This window comes from Numenius arquata, chromosome 6 (genome assembly GCF_964106895.1).
Source record: "Numenius arquata chromosome 6, bNumArq3.hap1.1, whole genome shotgun sequence".
Classification (NCBI taxonomy): Eukaryota; Metazoa; Chordata; class Aves; order Charadriiformes; family Scolopacidae; genus Numenius; species Numenius arquata.
Genome location: NC_133581.1, coordinates 57,484,733 through 57,500,792, shown reverse-complemented (window position 1 = coordinate 57,500,792; position 16,060 = coordinate 57,484,733). Strand labels below are relative to the sequence as shown.

At 56.2% G+C, this 16,060-nt stretch overlaps 1 protein-coding gene across 1 annotated transcript; it reads right to left on the bottom strand.

The window, feature by feature from the left end:
- Positions 1-4,307: 4,307 nt before the first annotated feature.
- Positions 4,308-6,335, bottom strand: VRTN (vertebrae development associated). Its single transcript, XM_074149794.1, has one exon. The coding sequence runs from the start codon at positions 6,333-6,335 to the stop codon at positions 4,308-4,310; it is 2,028 nt and encodes a 675-aa protein (XP_074005895.1).
- Positions 6,336-16,060: the final 9,725 nt, after the last annotated feature.

Genomic DNA, 16,060 nt, shown 5'->3' with positions numbered 1-16,060 from the left:
ATTGGAGTGATGGAGGAGGGGTGGGAAGAGGGGCAAAGGAAGAAGCCAGGGAAGGAGAAATGAAATGCAAATAAATGCAATATCTGCCAAAATGCCATCCTCAAAGTAATATATCAAAGTCTAGGCGCAGGCAGTAAAGTCTTGACAGTACTAGGCTAGAAAGATAGAAGTTTTCCTTCTTGAAGTGCTTTTATATCTGAGAACTTTCTCCAAAAGTCCAGAGTTTTCCAGATGTTGACTGTGCTAAATTAGTATTAGATATCAGCTCACTTGTTTTCTAGGAGAGGAAAGGCAGGAAATGCAGCATCTGGACCTTGGCCAAACAGCTGGGATGGAGCCACACTGACATCTGTCAGGTGGGGGCTGCTTCAAGATAGCTAAGATGGGTATTAACAGGTTATTAATATTTTAGAAGAAAATCTGTTAGGCTGGAGGGCAAAATCCTTGAGGATCCATATGAGGACTGATCATCCATATTTTCACTAGCAAGTTGGCATAGGAAGGAGGGGCACCTTGGTGGCCCTTGCTAATGAGACAAAATCAGGAGGGTCTGGAAATATGGAAGAGTAAAGAAACTGAGCTACCTTCAAGGCAGGAGGGGTGGAGATGGGATGAAATGGGTTTTAATGGGAAGGAGGCAGAGAGGGTGGTAGAGAACAGGGAATGGGGACCTAGCCATGGCTGGTGTAACCTCCCAGGACAGAGGCAGATGGCTCCCCACAAATACCCTGGGGGCAAAGGAGGAAAAGGACCCTCATCTCAACAGCTGGGTTGGCTCAGCAGCGCTAGCTGCTTGTAGCCCAGACCTATGCAGCAAATTACACAGGGCATTGATACAAAAGATCCCTTTTTTCCTTTTTCTCCTCATCTTCTTTCCTTCCCTCCCTACATAGATATTCTTGATAATGAATTGCTTTTGTGCTTGTCAGCTCAGGAGCAGTTTTGAATGGTGGCACTGACTTTTCTGTCCTCCTGCCACTGCTACATCTCCACTATGATTATTCCAGCAAAGCACTGGAACTGTCTTGTAAACCCCAACCTTTTCACTACCTTGAGATGCTTTTAAGACCAACACTATTGCTCTTTGCACCAACAAACCAGCTGCCTGTGCAAGATCTGGAGGCACAGCAATACTTCAGCTAACAAATACCAGCCAAGTGCCCCAGAGCTTTGCTTGGGCATAATCGACTACTCCCATGGCATGGCATCCAGTCAGGCTCCGCTGCATTTCCCACCTCCTGCACCCGCAAACCCCCTCCCACAGACATGAATGGGCTGTGGATTCTGCATTAGTGGCAGAGCAGAGCCATAAATTGCAGGTAAGCAAGGGGCTGCTCCCCATGGGCTTTGCAGCCCCCTAGCCTCTGTGTTTCACTTACCTTTTAATTTCCATCTTTGCTGGGGTCAGCGCTTTTAAGTACCCGCCTGTGAGGGAGCTCAGGTGGCATCTGAGCTAAGGTAAGATTTACCAGGTGGTGCCCAGCAGTACACTGTGGAGCAGCTGAGGCCACCTCAGATTCATCTCCCACCACCAGCTCAATGTGAGAGCAGCATGACAGGTACGAATCAAGTGCTACCCTTTCCCCACCATTTAAACTCTGCTCAGCCACAAACTACATCAGCAAATAACGAACACCCACCATTTAGGTGGTACCAACTGGCAGAGACCCACCATGACCCTGCCACCATCAAGGCACGGGGAGGGAGAAATGTAAGGGCACTTGTAAAACCTCTCGGAGGGGTACGTATTACTTTCCCACCATGCCATCCACCTAAGGGCAGAAAAACCATCACACCTACATCTCTTCACCGGAGCTCCTCAAAAATGTCTTGCAAGGGGGTGGTGGAGGATGGGGGAAGACAGCCCAAGGCCAGCACCCAGGAGAGTTTCATCCTGCAACTGCACCCCAGTGTGAGGCATGCAACACTCCCAGTTTGGGAGAGTAGGGTGATGGAAAGCAGGAGAAGCCATCCCTCTGCCTTGCAGAACCTTCCACCACAGAAGCTCCCCCAGGCTCTCCTGATGCCCACCTGCCCCCAACAGCTGCTGGCAGCCACCCACCATGCTGTGCCACCCCAATGGATGCCTCAGCCACTGCCCAGCTACCAGGCAGCCTGCCCCAGCCCCAGGGCCACCCAAACAGGGCCTGTGTTAGCACCTATGCTCAGAAAATGCACCCTCCTTGTCCCTTCCCTCGGCTCAGCTGAGGAATGACATCCTTTGGGGGGGGGGGGGGGGGGGGTGTGTGTGTCTCACCTCCACCTTCACAGCCACTGCTGCCACTGAAAGCAGCTATCTCCAGCCTCCGGCAGCTTGGAGACACGGGTAATCATTCTGGAGTAATTACCAGCTTACTCCCTTGGAAGAGTTCATTGGTGAGAAGCTGCTGGCAGCTAATTACTCCAATTACTTCCTGACACACACAGCCCAGGCACCCAGGGCTCTCTGCAGCAGCACACAGCACTGCTCTGCAGCTCCCAGCTCCCCATGTGCCTCCCCCCCGGGGCACCTGCTGCCTCAGATCCCCTCCTCTGGGGCTGTACAGGGTACACTGGGGTAGATGGGTGGTGGTGAGAACCCACTGGCACCAAGGATGTGGAGCTAAGTGGTATGTGAAGAGATGCCCCACTGGCTCAGCACTCTGGGGCTGCCCCACCACACAGCTCAGGCCCAAGGATGCCACAGGACAACCCTGAGCATCCCTTTCTCCTGCAGGTTGATGCCCAGGAAAGCTCAGCAAAGGCCTGAGGCTAAGAAAGACAAGACTCAGCCCTGCTGTTAGACTGAGGCTGAGCTTGTAGGTGCAAGGCTCAAGAGGCTCTCCCCTCACAGTTGTAAGACGCTCCAAGTTCCAGCAGCTTTGTGGGAAATAAGAGCAAGTACTGCAGTTGTAACCACTCTCCTCAGCGGTAGCAGCCAGCCCCAGACCCCCCACAGCTCAGTCCTGCACGGCCATGCTGGCAGACACCACAGGGGAGCTCACACACTAAGGAGACAAAGCTTTCTGGAGACACGCAGCAGAGCCTGGGCAGGCAGGGACCTCCACAGCTCTGCACCATGAGATGCTGGAAGGGCAGAGGCGCAGACAGCTGCACTGTCCCCAGCCTTGGATCCAATCTGGGCAGAACACAGCTCCTGCCAGGCCTCCAGAGCACCACTGAGCAGATGGTCCCCACCAGGTCCCCAGAAGCAGAAGAGGACCCTCACAGGAGCAGGGATTGAGGTGTGCACAGGCTCTTCCCACCCAGCAAGCCAGTTTTAGAAGCAGACGTGGATGGAAAAGCCTTGCCCAGAAATCACACAAGCAAGAGTAAGAAACCACACAGGCCTAGGAATGGAAGAGACTTTATTGCTTTGGTTTCTTACAAGGAGATATAGCATCCAGGCTCGCTGCAAGGAGACACCCATGTTGTGTTCCACCTGCAGCAGAGCACAGGGGATGCAGGGACACTTGGACACACAAGGTTTAGTCTCTCTGCTTTCTCCCAAGCACGAGGGAAGAGAGACCCTAGGAAAGTAAGGCAGCTACCAGCTGGGAGAGAGTACAGGACTGGGTGAAAGGTTATTGCTACAAGACCAGAAAGGTCAGGGACAACTTCTCTGGAACCAAAGGACACTGGCTCCTAGCTTAGTGTTCCCAGCAGACAGACTACAGTGGGGACACAAACAAGTCCCCTTCTCTACCAGCCTCTGCTCCTTCTAGGGAAAATCAAGGCAGTCAGCGGCAGGTATTAAGAGCCAGAAAGCCAAGGTGGCATCGGTGCTGAAGCCAAGTGAAGCTTTTATTCTCCTAATAGGGGAAGAACCCAGATCAAAGATGCTCCTCCCATAGAGCTGAGCAATCCCTGATCCCCTCCTCACCCACAGCTGAGCTGGCTCTGCTCACCAAGGGGATGCTGTGCACCTCCATGCTCATCCTGCACATCCACATTACTCATTCAAGCAAGTGCCTGGGGCAGAGAAACCTTCACATCCTCCATTTCAAGAGGCCCAGCAGCATCCCATGACACTGGCAGAGTACTGCCTCCCTTGGTCATCCTCCGGGCATAAAGAGAGGACAAGACCTTGGCCCCTCTCTTTGGGGCAGCTCAGTGCCTTCTCCTTCCACTCCTCCCGTCCCCGGGAATGGGCACTGCAAGGATGCTCCCATACCTGATTGAACCACACAGAAAAGAAAGCCAGAGACTAGGAACAAAACAAAACCTGAACAAAAGTTAGAGCAGGGCCCCAGCTCGGGCACCCCACCGGAGAGCCAAAGGGCACCTCAGCAGAGGAGCTGTGGCCAAGCCAAGCTGGCAACTGGCACTCAGGCATCCACGAGTGTCAGCCCATCGTGCAGGGCACGTTTCCACATGTAATAGGTGGAACGGGCTGTGAGCGGGAAACGGGCACTGAACTCCTTGTAGGTGGGGAAGGTCTTGGACTCGAAGCGCTGCTGCAGGAACAGCTTGGCCTGTGCCTTGAACTGGGCAGTGGCGATCACATCCATCACAAACATCCGGCTGTTGGCTCTCTCTGACATGGCATAGCCCGAAATGGTGCTGTGATATGGCATGGCTGGTGCTGGCTTATCTAGGTATTTGGTGGCTACCTCCATGTGGCACTGAGGCTTGAGGCCTGGCTCTGCTCTCAGAGGTGCCTGGGAAGCCACCCGGTTCAATGGCTGGCCGGAGCTGGTCCAGGACAGGCGATGCTGCCCGATGGCCCGGCCACTGCCCTTCCAAAACCAGTAGGCTGTGGAGGAGAGAGATGGGTAGCGCAGGCGGTACTTGCAGAACGGCAGCCGCCATTGCTGGACCTGCCTCCTGGCCACATCTCGCAGCTGCTTCCGCCAGCACAGAGAGGGCTTGAGCTGCAGGAGACTCCTGGGTGCTGGCCGGTCTCCATTCAGCCTCTTCCTAACAGGCACACTGCTTGGCTTCAACTGCAGGAATGGCTTTCCTAATGCTAGAGGCTTCTGGTTACCCAAGGGAGACTGGGGGGGTTTGAAGTTGGGGTTCTCCTTGATTGCTTTTCTTCGCCAGTTGTAGTAAGTGGACCTGGAGATGCCAGGGAAGCTGCGCTTGAAGCACCTGTAAGGCACTAGAGTGTTCATGGAAATGCATTTCTCGAGGTAGGATTTGGCTCCTTGCATGAAGATTCCTGCTTGGATAGGGTCTAAGGAAGGACTCGGGGATCTTAAGCTCCCCCGTGAATTTGCTGGCTCATCCACATCAGCCTTTTTTGGGACATCCCTGTGAAGCTCCTGCAACCCATGGGCTTCAGCCAGAGCAGAGGCATCACCATTGACCATGCTCTGCATCTCATGCTTCCAGGCATAATACGTGGACCGGGAGATTTCCGGAAACATTTGCCGGAAGTGCTGGAGGGGGATTATATTGCCTTCCTGAAAGCAAGACTGGAGGAAGTGTTTAGCTGCAAACCTGGCAGCTGCTTTCTGCCGGTGTTCACGAGACTGGCGTTTCCAGCGGTAGAAGGTGCTCTTGGTAATGCTGTACCGGTCACGCAGGTTGGAGTAGGTCAGCTGGGGGTCACTGTTCAGCAGCTCAAGGGTCTTCATGGGCTGGACAGGAGGCTCTGGTGAAGGCATTGTGGGTTCTAGCTCCTCCAGGCCAACCACGGCCACAAAGTACTGTGCTTTGAAGACCTGTCGGGAGAGCTGCTGCCCTGACCACATGATATGGAGCGTAGAGGTTCGTGGACCACACTTCCTGGGCCGGATGAGCCGGTTGAAATAGGGCCGAATCTTCAAGTTGCTCATGGGGTAGATGGAGTAGATGTTACACTGCAGTACTGAGGCAAGAGCATAGACATGCCACATATTGGCAAAGGTGCCAGGAAAACAGGTAGCTTTGATATCAGCATCGAAGATGGCCTCCAGGATAGCCATGGGGAGGCTGGTCATCTCTGGGGTCTCCTCAGTGCATAGGGAGTAACGGGCAGCCTGCAGCATCACCTTGGAGTCTATCATGCCATTCAAGTAGTACTGCTTGTGGAGCAGCATCTCCACCACCGTACGCACCTGCAGCTCCAGGCTAAGGCTGGGGTTGCCCCAGAGCAGCACACTGGCAGCCTCAAAGAGGCGGTTGCCCTCACCTTTGCAAACCAGAGGCAGCATGTTACTTGGGGCATCCTCAGGATAGAGGCTCCTGGCTACCCGGTCAACCTCCAGCTCCTCTTGGAACTGCCTCCCACAATAGCCAGGCAGGGAGAAAGACGACAGGGTCCTCTCCGCCTCCAGTGCAGCACTGGTGAGACCCTCCAGACCAAAGCATTCGGTGGCTTCCTGCAGCTCCTGCAGCACAGACTGCACCAGCTGGTGCCGCTGGATCATCCTGAAGGATGGAGAAAAGAAAGAAGTCACTGGAGATGAAGGCAGTGCACGCTCCAGACTGCCAGCGGTCTGGCCTCCAGGTCCAGCTCTTACCCAAAGGACAGGATAGGGGAAAAGTGTAGAGGAAAGGCCACTGCTCACCCCTCCATCCACACTCACGAGGACAAAGTAAGAAGGCCAGGTCCCCACAGGCAGACCTGGGACAGGGACATGGGCTCAGCTTGCTCTCCAGTGACCTCCTGTGGGCAGCACACATGGCACACAGCCTCCAGAGTCTAGGTGAAACTAAGGAGTGACTACATCCATCGGGGTGGGAAGCCAGGTCACCTCCTACCCCTGCATGCCTGGCTTTGCACCCAGCCTCACCCCTACACCCGTCTCTCCCACCAGTAGCTCCATCTTTTTCATTTTACCATCCTGCTACCAGCGCCCAGAGAGAAGAGAGCCTCAAAGGGGAAACATTTCCCATCTCAGCAGGAAGGGACCTGTGACAGAGCAACACTGAGTGGGGGTGTGGAGGGACCTGGCTCAAGGTGTTCAAACCCAAGAGAAGAAGGGGCACGGAGCTTGCCCCCTCCCTCAGAACAGGGCACTGCAGCCGCCCCTACTACATGCACTGAAAACTGCTGTCACAGAACCCGGGATGGGAGGAGGAGATGAAGCCAGCCCAAGCCATGGTTACTGCTGCCTGAGCTGACACTAGATGTCACTTGCTGCTCAGCAGACACACACCATCAGCCAAGGAGAAGCCGCAAAAGGAGGGTTTCTCCAAGCAGAGCTACCAGCTGGGAGGCAACCCAGAAGTGCAGACACAGCATGAGCACGAGGTGGGTAGTTCCAAGGCTGTATGGAGCCCTCTTCCATGCCCATCCCAGTTCTGGGTTCCCTCCCTCCGTATGCCAGTTCCCATTCAGGCAATCCAAAGGGTCAAACCTGTACCCCTAGACTTTGTCAGCTTTTTGAGATCTATGTGGCTCTGCCCACACCGCTCTAGGAGCTTTCATAACAACTGCACAGTCCTTACCCCATGGATCCATCAGTGCAACCCTCTTCAGCCCCTCCCTCTTTGAACAAGTTTACTCCCAGGGACTACAACACTTCACTCAACTAGGGAACCCAATCTCTTCCCTTTTCTCCTAAGGCTCGTTCATACGCCACCCTCAACACATAGGGCATCAATTTGCAGTCTACTGAGTTCACATCCCAGCCAGAGCCCACTTTCTCACCACACTCCACAGGTATCGCTACGGGCTCACAGCTCTGCGGGGAGAAGATGAAACAGCACAGCCAGGTAGGAAAAGCAGCAGCTCTGAAGTGAAGCAGACGTCCTGCCTGACCTCTCACAATTCTCAGCCCTGCTGAGAATAGCACCTACAGCCCCTGGCCATGACCAAACAGCAAATGAGATGAGGTGCCACAGAATCACACGGCCACATGCGGGCTACTTCACTGCAGGGAGCCTCCGTGCTGCTGCTGCCCCTTGCCTTTAATCAGGCCACAGCTAGTCAGCCACCAAATCGACTCCCTTCCCCTGCTCCAAACTCCTCCACAGTCTCCTGCATGTCAGAGGCCAGGGCCCTCTTACAGCTGTTCCCACAGCTGTGGAGCATCAGGTATCAGAGACAACAAACACGGGAGAATGCACACAGCTGTGAATCAGGGGAAATAAACTTGCCTAAAATCCTGGTCTGAGTAAGCATGGAGTTGTCAGTTCTGTATTGCTGTTCTCCTGGAAGTTCAGAGAAGCTTATAGAAATTTCCACTAAGCCGATGGTGAACAACACATGCTCAAGAAGTTGAAGCAAAGGCACCCCTCAGGAGAGCTGCAGGGCTGGCAGAGCCCAAGTCCTCCTTCTCCCTGGCCTGACAAACCATTTCAGGGCTGGCCACGCACCCCCTGCAGCAGCCACTGCCTCCCCTTTCAGCCCCCACAGCCCAGCTGACCACTTGCCCCCCAGCAGAGCCAGGAAAGGCAATACAAGCTTTTCCCCTGGAGGGGATGAGGAGCTGACACAGGCTAAGAAGCATCAGCAACAACCATGGTCTTTATGGCCTGGTGGGTATTTCCCACCCCCTTATAGCTTGGGGGAGAGGGAGAGCTAGAGGCGCAGGATTTAATCCTTTCCTTCAGCATTAACCCCACAACCTCAATGTCACTGCCAGCTCCTGCTGCCCAGAGCAACAGGACCTAGAAAGCAATCCCAAGGCAAAACCCACAGCTAAAGCAGCACAGATGAGCTCCTGGGGCAGGACGGAGAGGGGCTCAGGTAAGCCAGAAGCAGAAATCAGTGAAGCTAGGGGCTTGGGTTCATCACGCCATCAAGCCCAGCAGCTCTTAACACAGAGGACCTGCCGCAAAGGGAACATTTTTCCCCACACACCCCCAGCGAAGCCAGCTGAACACGACAGACAAGTGCTCCCTAAACCACCTCAGCACAAGGAGTCAACCAAGGGAGTTTTTCCCCACTGATAAAGGAGGCTTTACCTAACCTGGCCGCTTTTGCATTGTAACAGATAAGCAAGCACTTGCAGATCACGTCCCCTCACCTAAACTGATGGGCTAGTGGCATCCAGTAGTGCAAGTTCCCCAAGCCAGCCCCAAAAACGCTCCCGCCAGGAGGAATCCAGGACTGCCTGGCTGCTCAAGAACACCAGCACCTTGCAGGAGCAGGGGTATCTGTGCACCCCAGCTGGGTTAAATGGCTCAACTCCCAGCCCCAGCTGCAGGCTCAGGCCATCCTGGCCTTAAAGGCTCTCATTTGAAAGGAAAAGGTTTAAACCACCGTAACCACACAACAGAACCACCAAAGCTGTAAGCTCAAGGAACTGTCTAGGCTAGAAATATCATACTAGAAAACCCGGGGGAGGGTTCTGGTGGGCGAGCAGCACTGGCAGCCCAGGCAGCAGGAGAAGCCTCCTTCATCTGCCAACACCCGCATCTCCACCGAAGCCCAGAAATGGGGCAAGACTCCCCTGGAGAGAGCAAAGCCACGGACCCGCTTTTAACCCAGGCCGAAGCGCCGCAGCTCAGCCCGGCTTCGGGGGCACTGACCGCTCCAGTGCGAGCAGCCTGACAGCCACCTCCCGCCCCGTCCACCCGTGAGCGCCCACCCGCGCCGCCCCCACGGCCGCTCACGCCTCTCCCGAAGGCGGCTCCTTGCGGCCACCCCCCGGACGGGGACAGCCCCGCGCCCCGGTGGGGCCACGGGCGGCCGCTCCCTTCGGCCCGGCAGACAAAGGGACGAACAGCCCCGGGGCAAGGGAGAGGTGGCCGGTGCCCGGGCAGCCACCGAGGGCAGGGCGGGACGGAGCTCCCGGTCGCCCGAGGGGGAAGGTGCCCGCCGCGGCGGGGCAGCCCGCGGGGTCAGGGTTAAGGAGGGACGGCAGAGAGCCGCGGCCCCGACGGCGCCGCTCCGCACTCACCTGGCTCCGCGGGTCGGGTCGCGCCCCACCCGGCCCCTGGGCCGCCCCCGCACCTTTAAGGGCGGCGGCAGGAAGCGGCGCGGACCCGCTGCTGCCGCCGCCGCCGCCCCGGTGCCAGCCCCGCAGTGACCCCCGGGAGCAGGGCGGCAGCGTGCGGCGCCGGGCCGGGCCGAGCCGGGCCGGGCCGCCCCTCCCCGCCTGCCCCCTCTCTCCCCTCCCCCGCCAGGAAGCGGGCCATCCCCGCGGCCCCGGCCCAGATGAAAGCGGAGCGGGCCGGGGGTCACTTCCAAAGCTAAAGTGATAATGGCCATTGTCCCGCCGCCGCCGCGCTTAAAGGGCCCGCCGCCTCCCGGTGCTCCCCGGCACCCTGCTGCCCCACTGCATTCTCCTGCCCCGCACCCCAGCCGGGTCTGCACCCCCACGGTGCACCCCGACGGAGCCCGCTGGGGATGCGGGATGGGAGCTGGGTGCCTGCGTGGGGCAACCCCTTGTGCCCCACGGGGAGCAGGCAGGTCCCGAGTGGGTGTCTCTGTGGCCCATGGGGTTGGTGCCGCCTCTGTGCTGTCTGTGCCTCTCCCCACTCGCCCCTGCCAAGGCCGTGGTCCTTCCTCCGTGCTGCTAGCTAGGAGGTCGGTACCCTTTCCTCTCCCCTCCCTAAGTGGTGCACATCCTCCCCCTGGCAAGGAAATGCTGGTGGGACCCCCGGGCTCATAGGGTTGACAAAGCTCAGCTGTGCTGCCCTTCAAAACCTTCTCATCTGTAGAAAGCACCCAAATGACAGCAGCCTTTTCCCTGCCCTGGGCTCTGGGCAGCCTCCTGGACAGCTTGCTTCTGCCTGCCTGCCCAGCCATGCCTGGGCCCTCGGTGGAGCAGCCTTCCTCCCTGCTATGTCTGCCCGCGCTGCCTCCCCAGCCTAATCTCAGGGCCCAGGTCTCGAGCTCCCAGTCGCACAATGAGTTCATCCCGTCCCTCAGGACATCACGTGTGGCTGTGCAAACAGCCCACACGCCAGGCACCTCGCTCCAGCATCGCTGAGCCACCGACGCCAGCTCCACTCCATGTCCTCTTCACAAGCCCAGAATCCTTAGAGCTTCCTTCAGGACCTGCCTCATCTCAATCTATGTCACCCCAAAACAGGTCCTCGAGGAGCACATCTGCTCTTGGGTGTGAGGGCTGTGTGTGTTTTAACGAGGGAGGGCACAGCTTGGACAACAGGGAAGAGTTGGGCTCTTCACCAACTGGTCTTGGTGCTCCATGTCCCCTGGTTTACTGTAGCTCCAGTTGCAGGCAGCATCTGTTTTCCTCTCCCCAGCCTACCCTCGGGGACCAGCCCAAGCCCCACCACAACCCCCTCACACAGTGAGGGACACAAAATAACTCCTGATGTCAGACATGGCAAAGCTTCCTTCCCTGCATGCCACCACCTGCAGGGGAACCTCACAGGGGTCACTCATTTCTGCTGCAGCATTTGGCAAGGAGAGGGTAGGAGGACTCGTGGAGACACCATGTATGGGATTCTTGTGCAATTTGGGCAGAAAACTAAACACAGACCTTTCAAACAGGGGAAATGTGCCCAGCTCCCTCTCCTGCCGCCCTCCCTTCCATGGTAGTCTGTGAGCAAGCATCACAGCACACATCAAGGCACACCTTTGCTACCCTGTGTCCTACCACCCCCAGAAGCACATACCCCAGAGCACTTTTTCCCCCTTCTCTTGGCTCACATCTGAGCCCAGGAGCACAGGGGGAGGCTGGGCCAGAGGGTTTGACAGGAGGAATGGGGTTCCCTCGAAGCTGTGGACTGGCTGCTTGTGAGTCCCCCCAGCCTCAGCTAGGAGCCAGCGCTCCAGTTGACACCAAACCCTGGCCTTCAGTGCTCACAGGAGTCACTCTTATTGGACACAGAAAAGCTACAGTGCAAGGAAATGAGACCTAAACTATCCCCTGATGAGCTTTTTTGTCTCCCTCAGGCAGTCTTTGTATCTCCAAAGCCAGCTCCGCTCTTGCTATCAACCTGGCCAGTCCTGGATCTTTTCCCCAGCAGGCTGGTGTTCATATCCTCAGCTCCTGAGCTCCCTTTCTCATCCTTCATCCTTTTAACTTCTTTGGTTGCAAATGCAAAGCGGTGCTCACAGGGCAGTGAGACACTGGTAAATGCCGGAGTCAGCAGGGTCAGTGATTAACATAGGAGCTGGAAAACACACAAAGAGACAGCCTGGGCAGTTCTGTTATGCAGATGACTGCACACACCGGCTTCCAGCATATAAACAAGTAGTTAGCATTTTTCTGTTCCTTGGAGGAGTTGGGTGGGGGACCAGAGTGCTCCCTGATTTAGTGCAGGATGCTTCAGCGTGACAGTAGGCCGTGGAGACCTTTGCAGTTTAGCTCTGGCTGCCAGAAGCTTTTCTGCCTGTTGTGCTTTAACCTGCCTGCTGCAGCCCATCTGCTGTCAGAAGAGTCCCAGAGCAAAAGGCGCAGAGATGTCCAGCTGTACGTGGGTCTCAGGGCACCACGTTTCCAGCCACGCTGGAAGGCAGGTTTTACTGCTCCAGGTTTGGGCACAGAGTTTTCTCCCAGGTCAAGAGCAACCTCCTTGTTCAGCAGATAAAATTCTCGTTGGTTTGAATTTGATGAGAAAGAGGGTCCCAAGGACTTGGCGCTGGGTTCTTGTGTAAGGTAGGGTTTCCTCTGGCTCTGTCACTGCAATGTGACAATCCCGACCATGCCACACATGGGGACAAGATTCAAACACTCGGTTATCCCCCCCAGCAGGAAAGTTCCCCAGTCCCACCTCCGCTCCCACCTAGGGGACCTCCAGGAGTGGAGGGAGTCAGAGCACCCTACCCACTGCAGCATTGTCCATGGCTGGACCAGAGGAGAACATTAAAATAGGATGGGGTATGGCTGAAACACCTGGGGCATCTAAATGCCATTCAGGCAGGTCAGACTGTGGATTAGTTGCCAAAGCCACCTCTGGAGCTGGAACAGGTTGACCTAAATTTGCTAAATTGACATGTCCATCCCTTAAAAGCCGTTGTTGGTGCCCCGGCATCTTTCTCCCTCCAGAGAACTTCAGAGTCAGAATCTTCCTTCTGGGAAGTTGGGGGAGCTGGGACTGCTGAGGGGCTGGCAGGACTGGGAGCATGGGGGCTTCCAGGAGGGCCCTAAGTGTCTATTGTCTTGGTTGGGTTTCTCCCCTGTGCCTGGCATTGCTCCAGGAGGAAAGAGCAGAGCTTGCAGCCTGAGATAGCAACAGAAATGGGGTTGTTGCAGCTGCAGTCTGCCCACCAGTTTTAGGGGCAAGGGCGGGCAAGTGGTTGTGGTGTAACTATTCCCATTGGGGACCTGGAAAACATGGAGTCCGCTCCAATTTTTCTAGTAACTTCTTCAGGCTGAATGACAGAAGTTCTGTTTTGGGGTTCACATTGTCTGGTACTTCTCATTCCCAGCCCTGAAACCACCTCTGAACCCACCGCTTTGTACCTGTGCTGGAGCCCATAAAGGGATGCTCAGATAGACAGACTGCCGGGCTCTGTGGAGAGGTCCTGTGAGGCACCCTCACATCTCTGCATGCCCCAGGATGATGCTGGGTGCCAGCAGACAGATGACTACAATTTTGCTCAGTTCTGCTCACATCATACCGAAAGGGAGAGTGACAAACTATAGGGAGTTTTCAGCCAGGAAAAACGATGCTGGAGTGACTGAATTACAGGAGACGATGCGAAGAGCAAAATCTATTTAGTGGTGCTGAAGTGAGAACTGGTGTGCAGGGACAGCTGAGTGCGTCAACTGCAGAGGGCAAGAGCAGTTAACAGAGGTGACTTCAGCTGTGTGACCGAGGACAGAGGGACAGCACAGAGGGCAGAAGCATGTGGCCTGAACTTAAGAACAGCTTGGTGGCAAGGGCCAGCCAAGAGTTTTATCTCTCCAAAGGAAGGAGGGAGCTGGTCTGGGCATGAGGTCCCATCTTAGACAAGAGCCTGGAGGCCTCTAAGTCTCTCCCACACCCTGTCACCCTCTTCCTCTTCAGTGTCTCAGAGCTTGGGGTCGTTCCCCTTCCTCCAGCACCCCTCAGTGCTACCTCCTTCCCATCCCATAGAAACTTCTGGGGTCCCCATTTCTGTACTCCTCTCTCTGACTCCCTCCTTGTGGGACCAGAGGACCTCAGTTCTGTCCCCTGAGAGTCACCCAGAGCACCCTCTCCCTCTCCTAATGGTGGCTGCCTCCCAGTTCACCTTCTGGGTGATGTTCAGGACTGACCAGGAGCGCACGGGAGAGCCTGTCCGCTGCCTTGGAGTAGCAGAGGCCTGACAGTAGGTCCCATCTCTAATTCTCCTATGCTTCACTCAGGGCTGTTTTCTCTTCTGGCTTCTGATCAGCTGGGCTCCCTCTCCCTTCCTGCTCTGTGAGAGGGGAGGGAAGGTTTGAACTTGGTGCTGGTGCCGTTCCCTTGCTCCCTAAGGCTCCCCAAGGCTCCCCGAGGCTCCCCGAGGCTCCCGGGCACATGCGAGGGAATCCAGCATGAAGCACCAAGCGCAGTACCACAGCGCTGGGCAAGGACCAGGAGTCTTGGCCATATCCTGGGGTCCCGGCCATGGGTGGGAGGCGTGGGGAAGAGCTGGGAACTGCAGGAGATTCAAAGTCAAGATCAAAGCATTTCCCTCTGAAGCCCTAACACTCTCCCTCCCTCCCACTTGCACATAAAAGCACTCTGCCCTCAGCAGGCTCTCTGCTGGGGAGGGTGGGTGGAGGAGGGGGCTGCTTTCCCCCTCGCTTTTCCTGTGTCACAAATAACTCTTCCCAGAGGTGAAATGGTGAAAATCCTTCCACCCCTCCTCCCCCATGCCTGCTTCTTGCCCACATCCAAAGGGCCTGAAGCCATTTCAGTGACTGGTAGTTCATGGCAGACCTGTCCTGCTCTGGGGTGTTACCAGCTGGTGCCTGCACAGGAGAGATGCAGCGAGCAAAGCCTTTGAAGTGTACAGTAGAAAGACACTGTTAGAGGCAAAGCACGGGGGAAGGAGGATTGAAAAGAAAGCAGAGCAGTTTGGCCCACAGGAGGGGGAAAGGCTAATTAAGGCACAGACCGTGGAGGAGGAAAAGGCAGAATCATTAAGATATCACAGCAGGAGCTGGTGGTGGGGCTCCATGGAGGTTTAAGCCACACTGAGCCTGGCCTCTGCTGTTCGCTCCCCCTCGGTTTTCCATTCCCACCCTCTGCTTTGGGGTGGCACAGGAGTGTGAGGGACTCTGTCAGTCAGTTCAGGTTGCTGATCCAGCTGAAAGTTAGTTGGTTTAGTTCATTCCCTAGTACAGACAGAGCTGAAACTCAGGATGGGAGCCTCCATTACCCCTTCCTTACTAATGATCATGGAGAAGGCTAAAGCTTGCAGGTGATCCCAGACTGAAGAAGCTGCAAGCTCCAGTAAGGACAGGCACATACCGAGAGGCTGGAGATTGGAAACATGGGCAGGAAACGGCAGATTCAATTTTGGAAAGCCCGGGAAGGTGATATTCTTCTGGCAGTGCTTCATTACGCAACATCGCACAAACCCGGCAGTGTTAAGAGAGACCTGGGATGGGAAACCGGAGGGAAAGCTGCAGAGCCAAGGCTGCACTTCTGTGTTCCTTTCGGTGGTCACGGCAGCTGCTGCTTGTTTCAGAGAGCGCCCAGAGCCACCTACTCCGCAAAGGCACTGAAAGATGGCTTTGTCGGGCAGCTCCCTACATCCCAGCCAGAGGACAGGCAGAGAGGGAGCAGAGTGAAGCAGCAGCCCCTCTGGGGGGCAGTGGGAACCCCCGGGAGGCAGGGGCTGGGAAGCCGGGGGTGCGGGAGGGTCTGGACCGGGTCTTTCCCCACCGGTCCCAGGGGGAAAAGGCATGGGACAGCAGGCAGGGGAGGACGGGGGATGGGACGTTTCACACCTAGCAAGCAGGAGCAGATGGGGCTGGGGTTAAACACCACGAGGAATTAACTTGCACTGCTACAAGGAGCTCAGGACTTTGCAAGCCATGGCCGGCTCTCCCTTCCCTGGGTCCAGGGCAGGCTGTTTGGTGATGGGTCAGCAATGCGGAGGGGGTTTCTCTTGGGTCTGTAGCTAGTCAGGGAGCAGAGATATGGCCCTGCAGTGTAAACAGAGCCATACAACCCTGCTCAACTTGTGATTCCCCAGTCCTTTCCCAAGCCCTGCCCCCAGGCACACTCTGAAATGGCCATGGTGTTTGCTGGGGGAGAAACGTGAGAAGTAGAGCCAGAGTGCTGTAAAAGATGTAAATGTTTCGGTGCTGAGAGCAGCGGAGTGTCT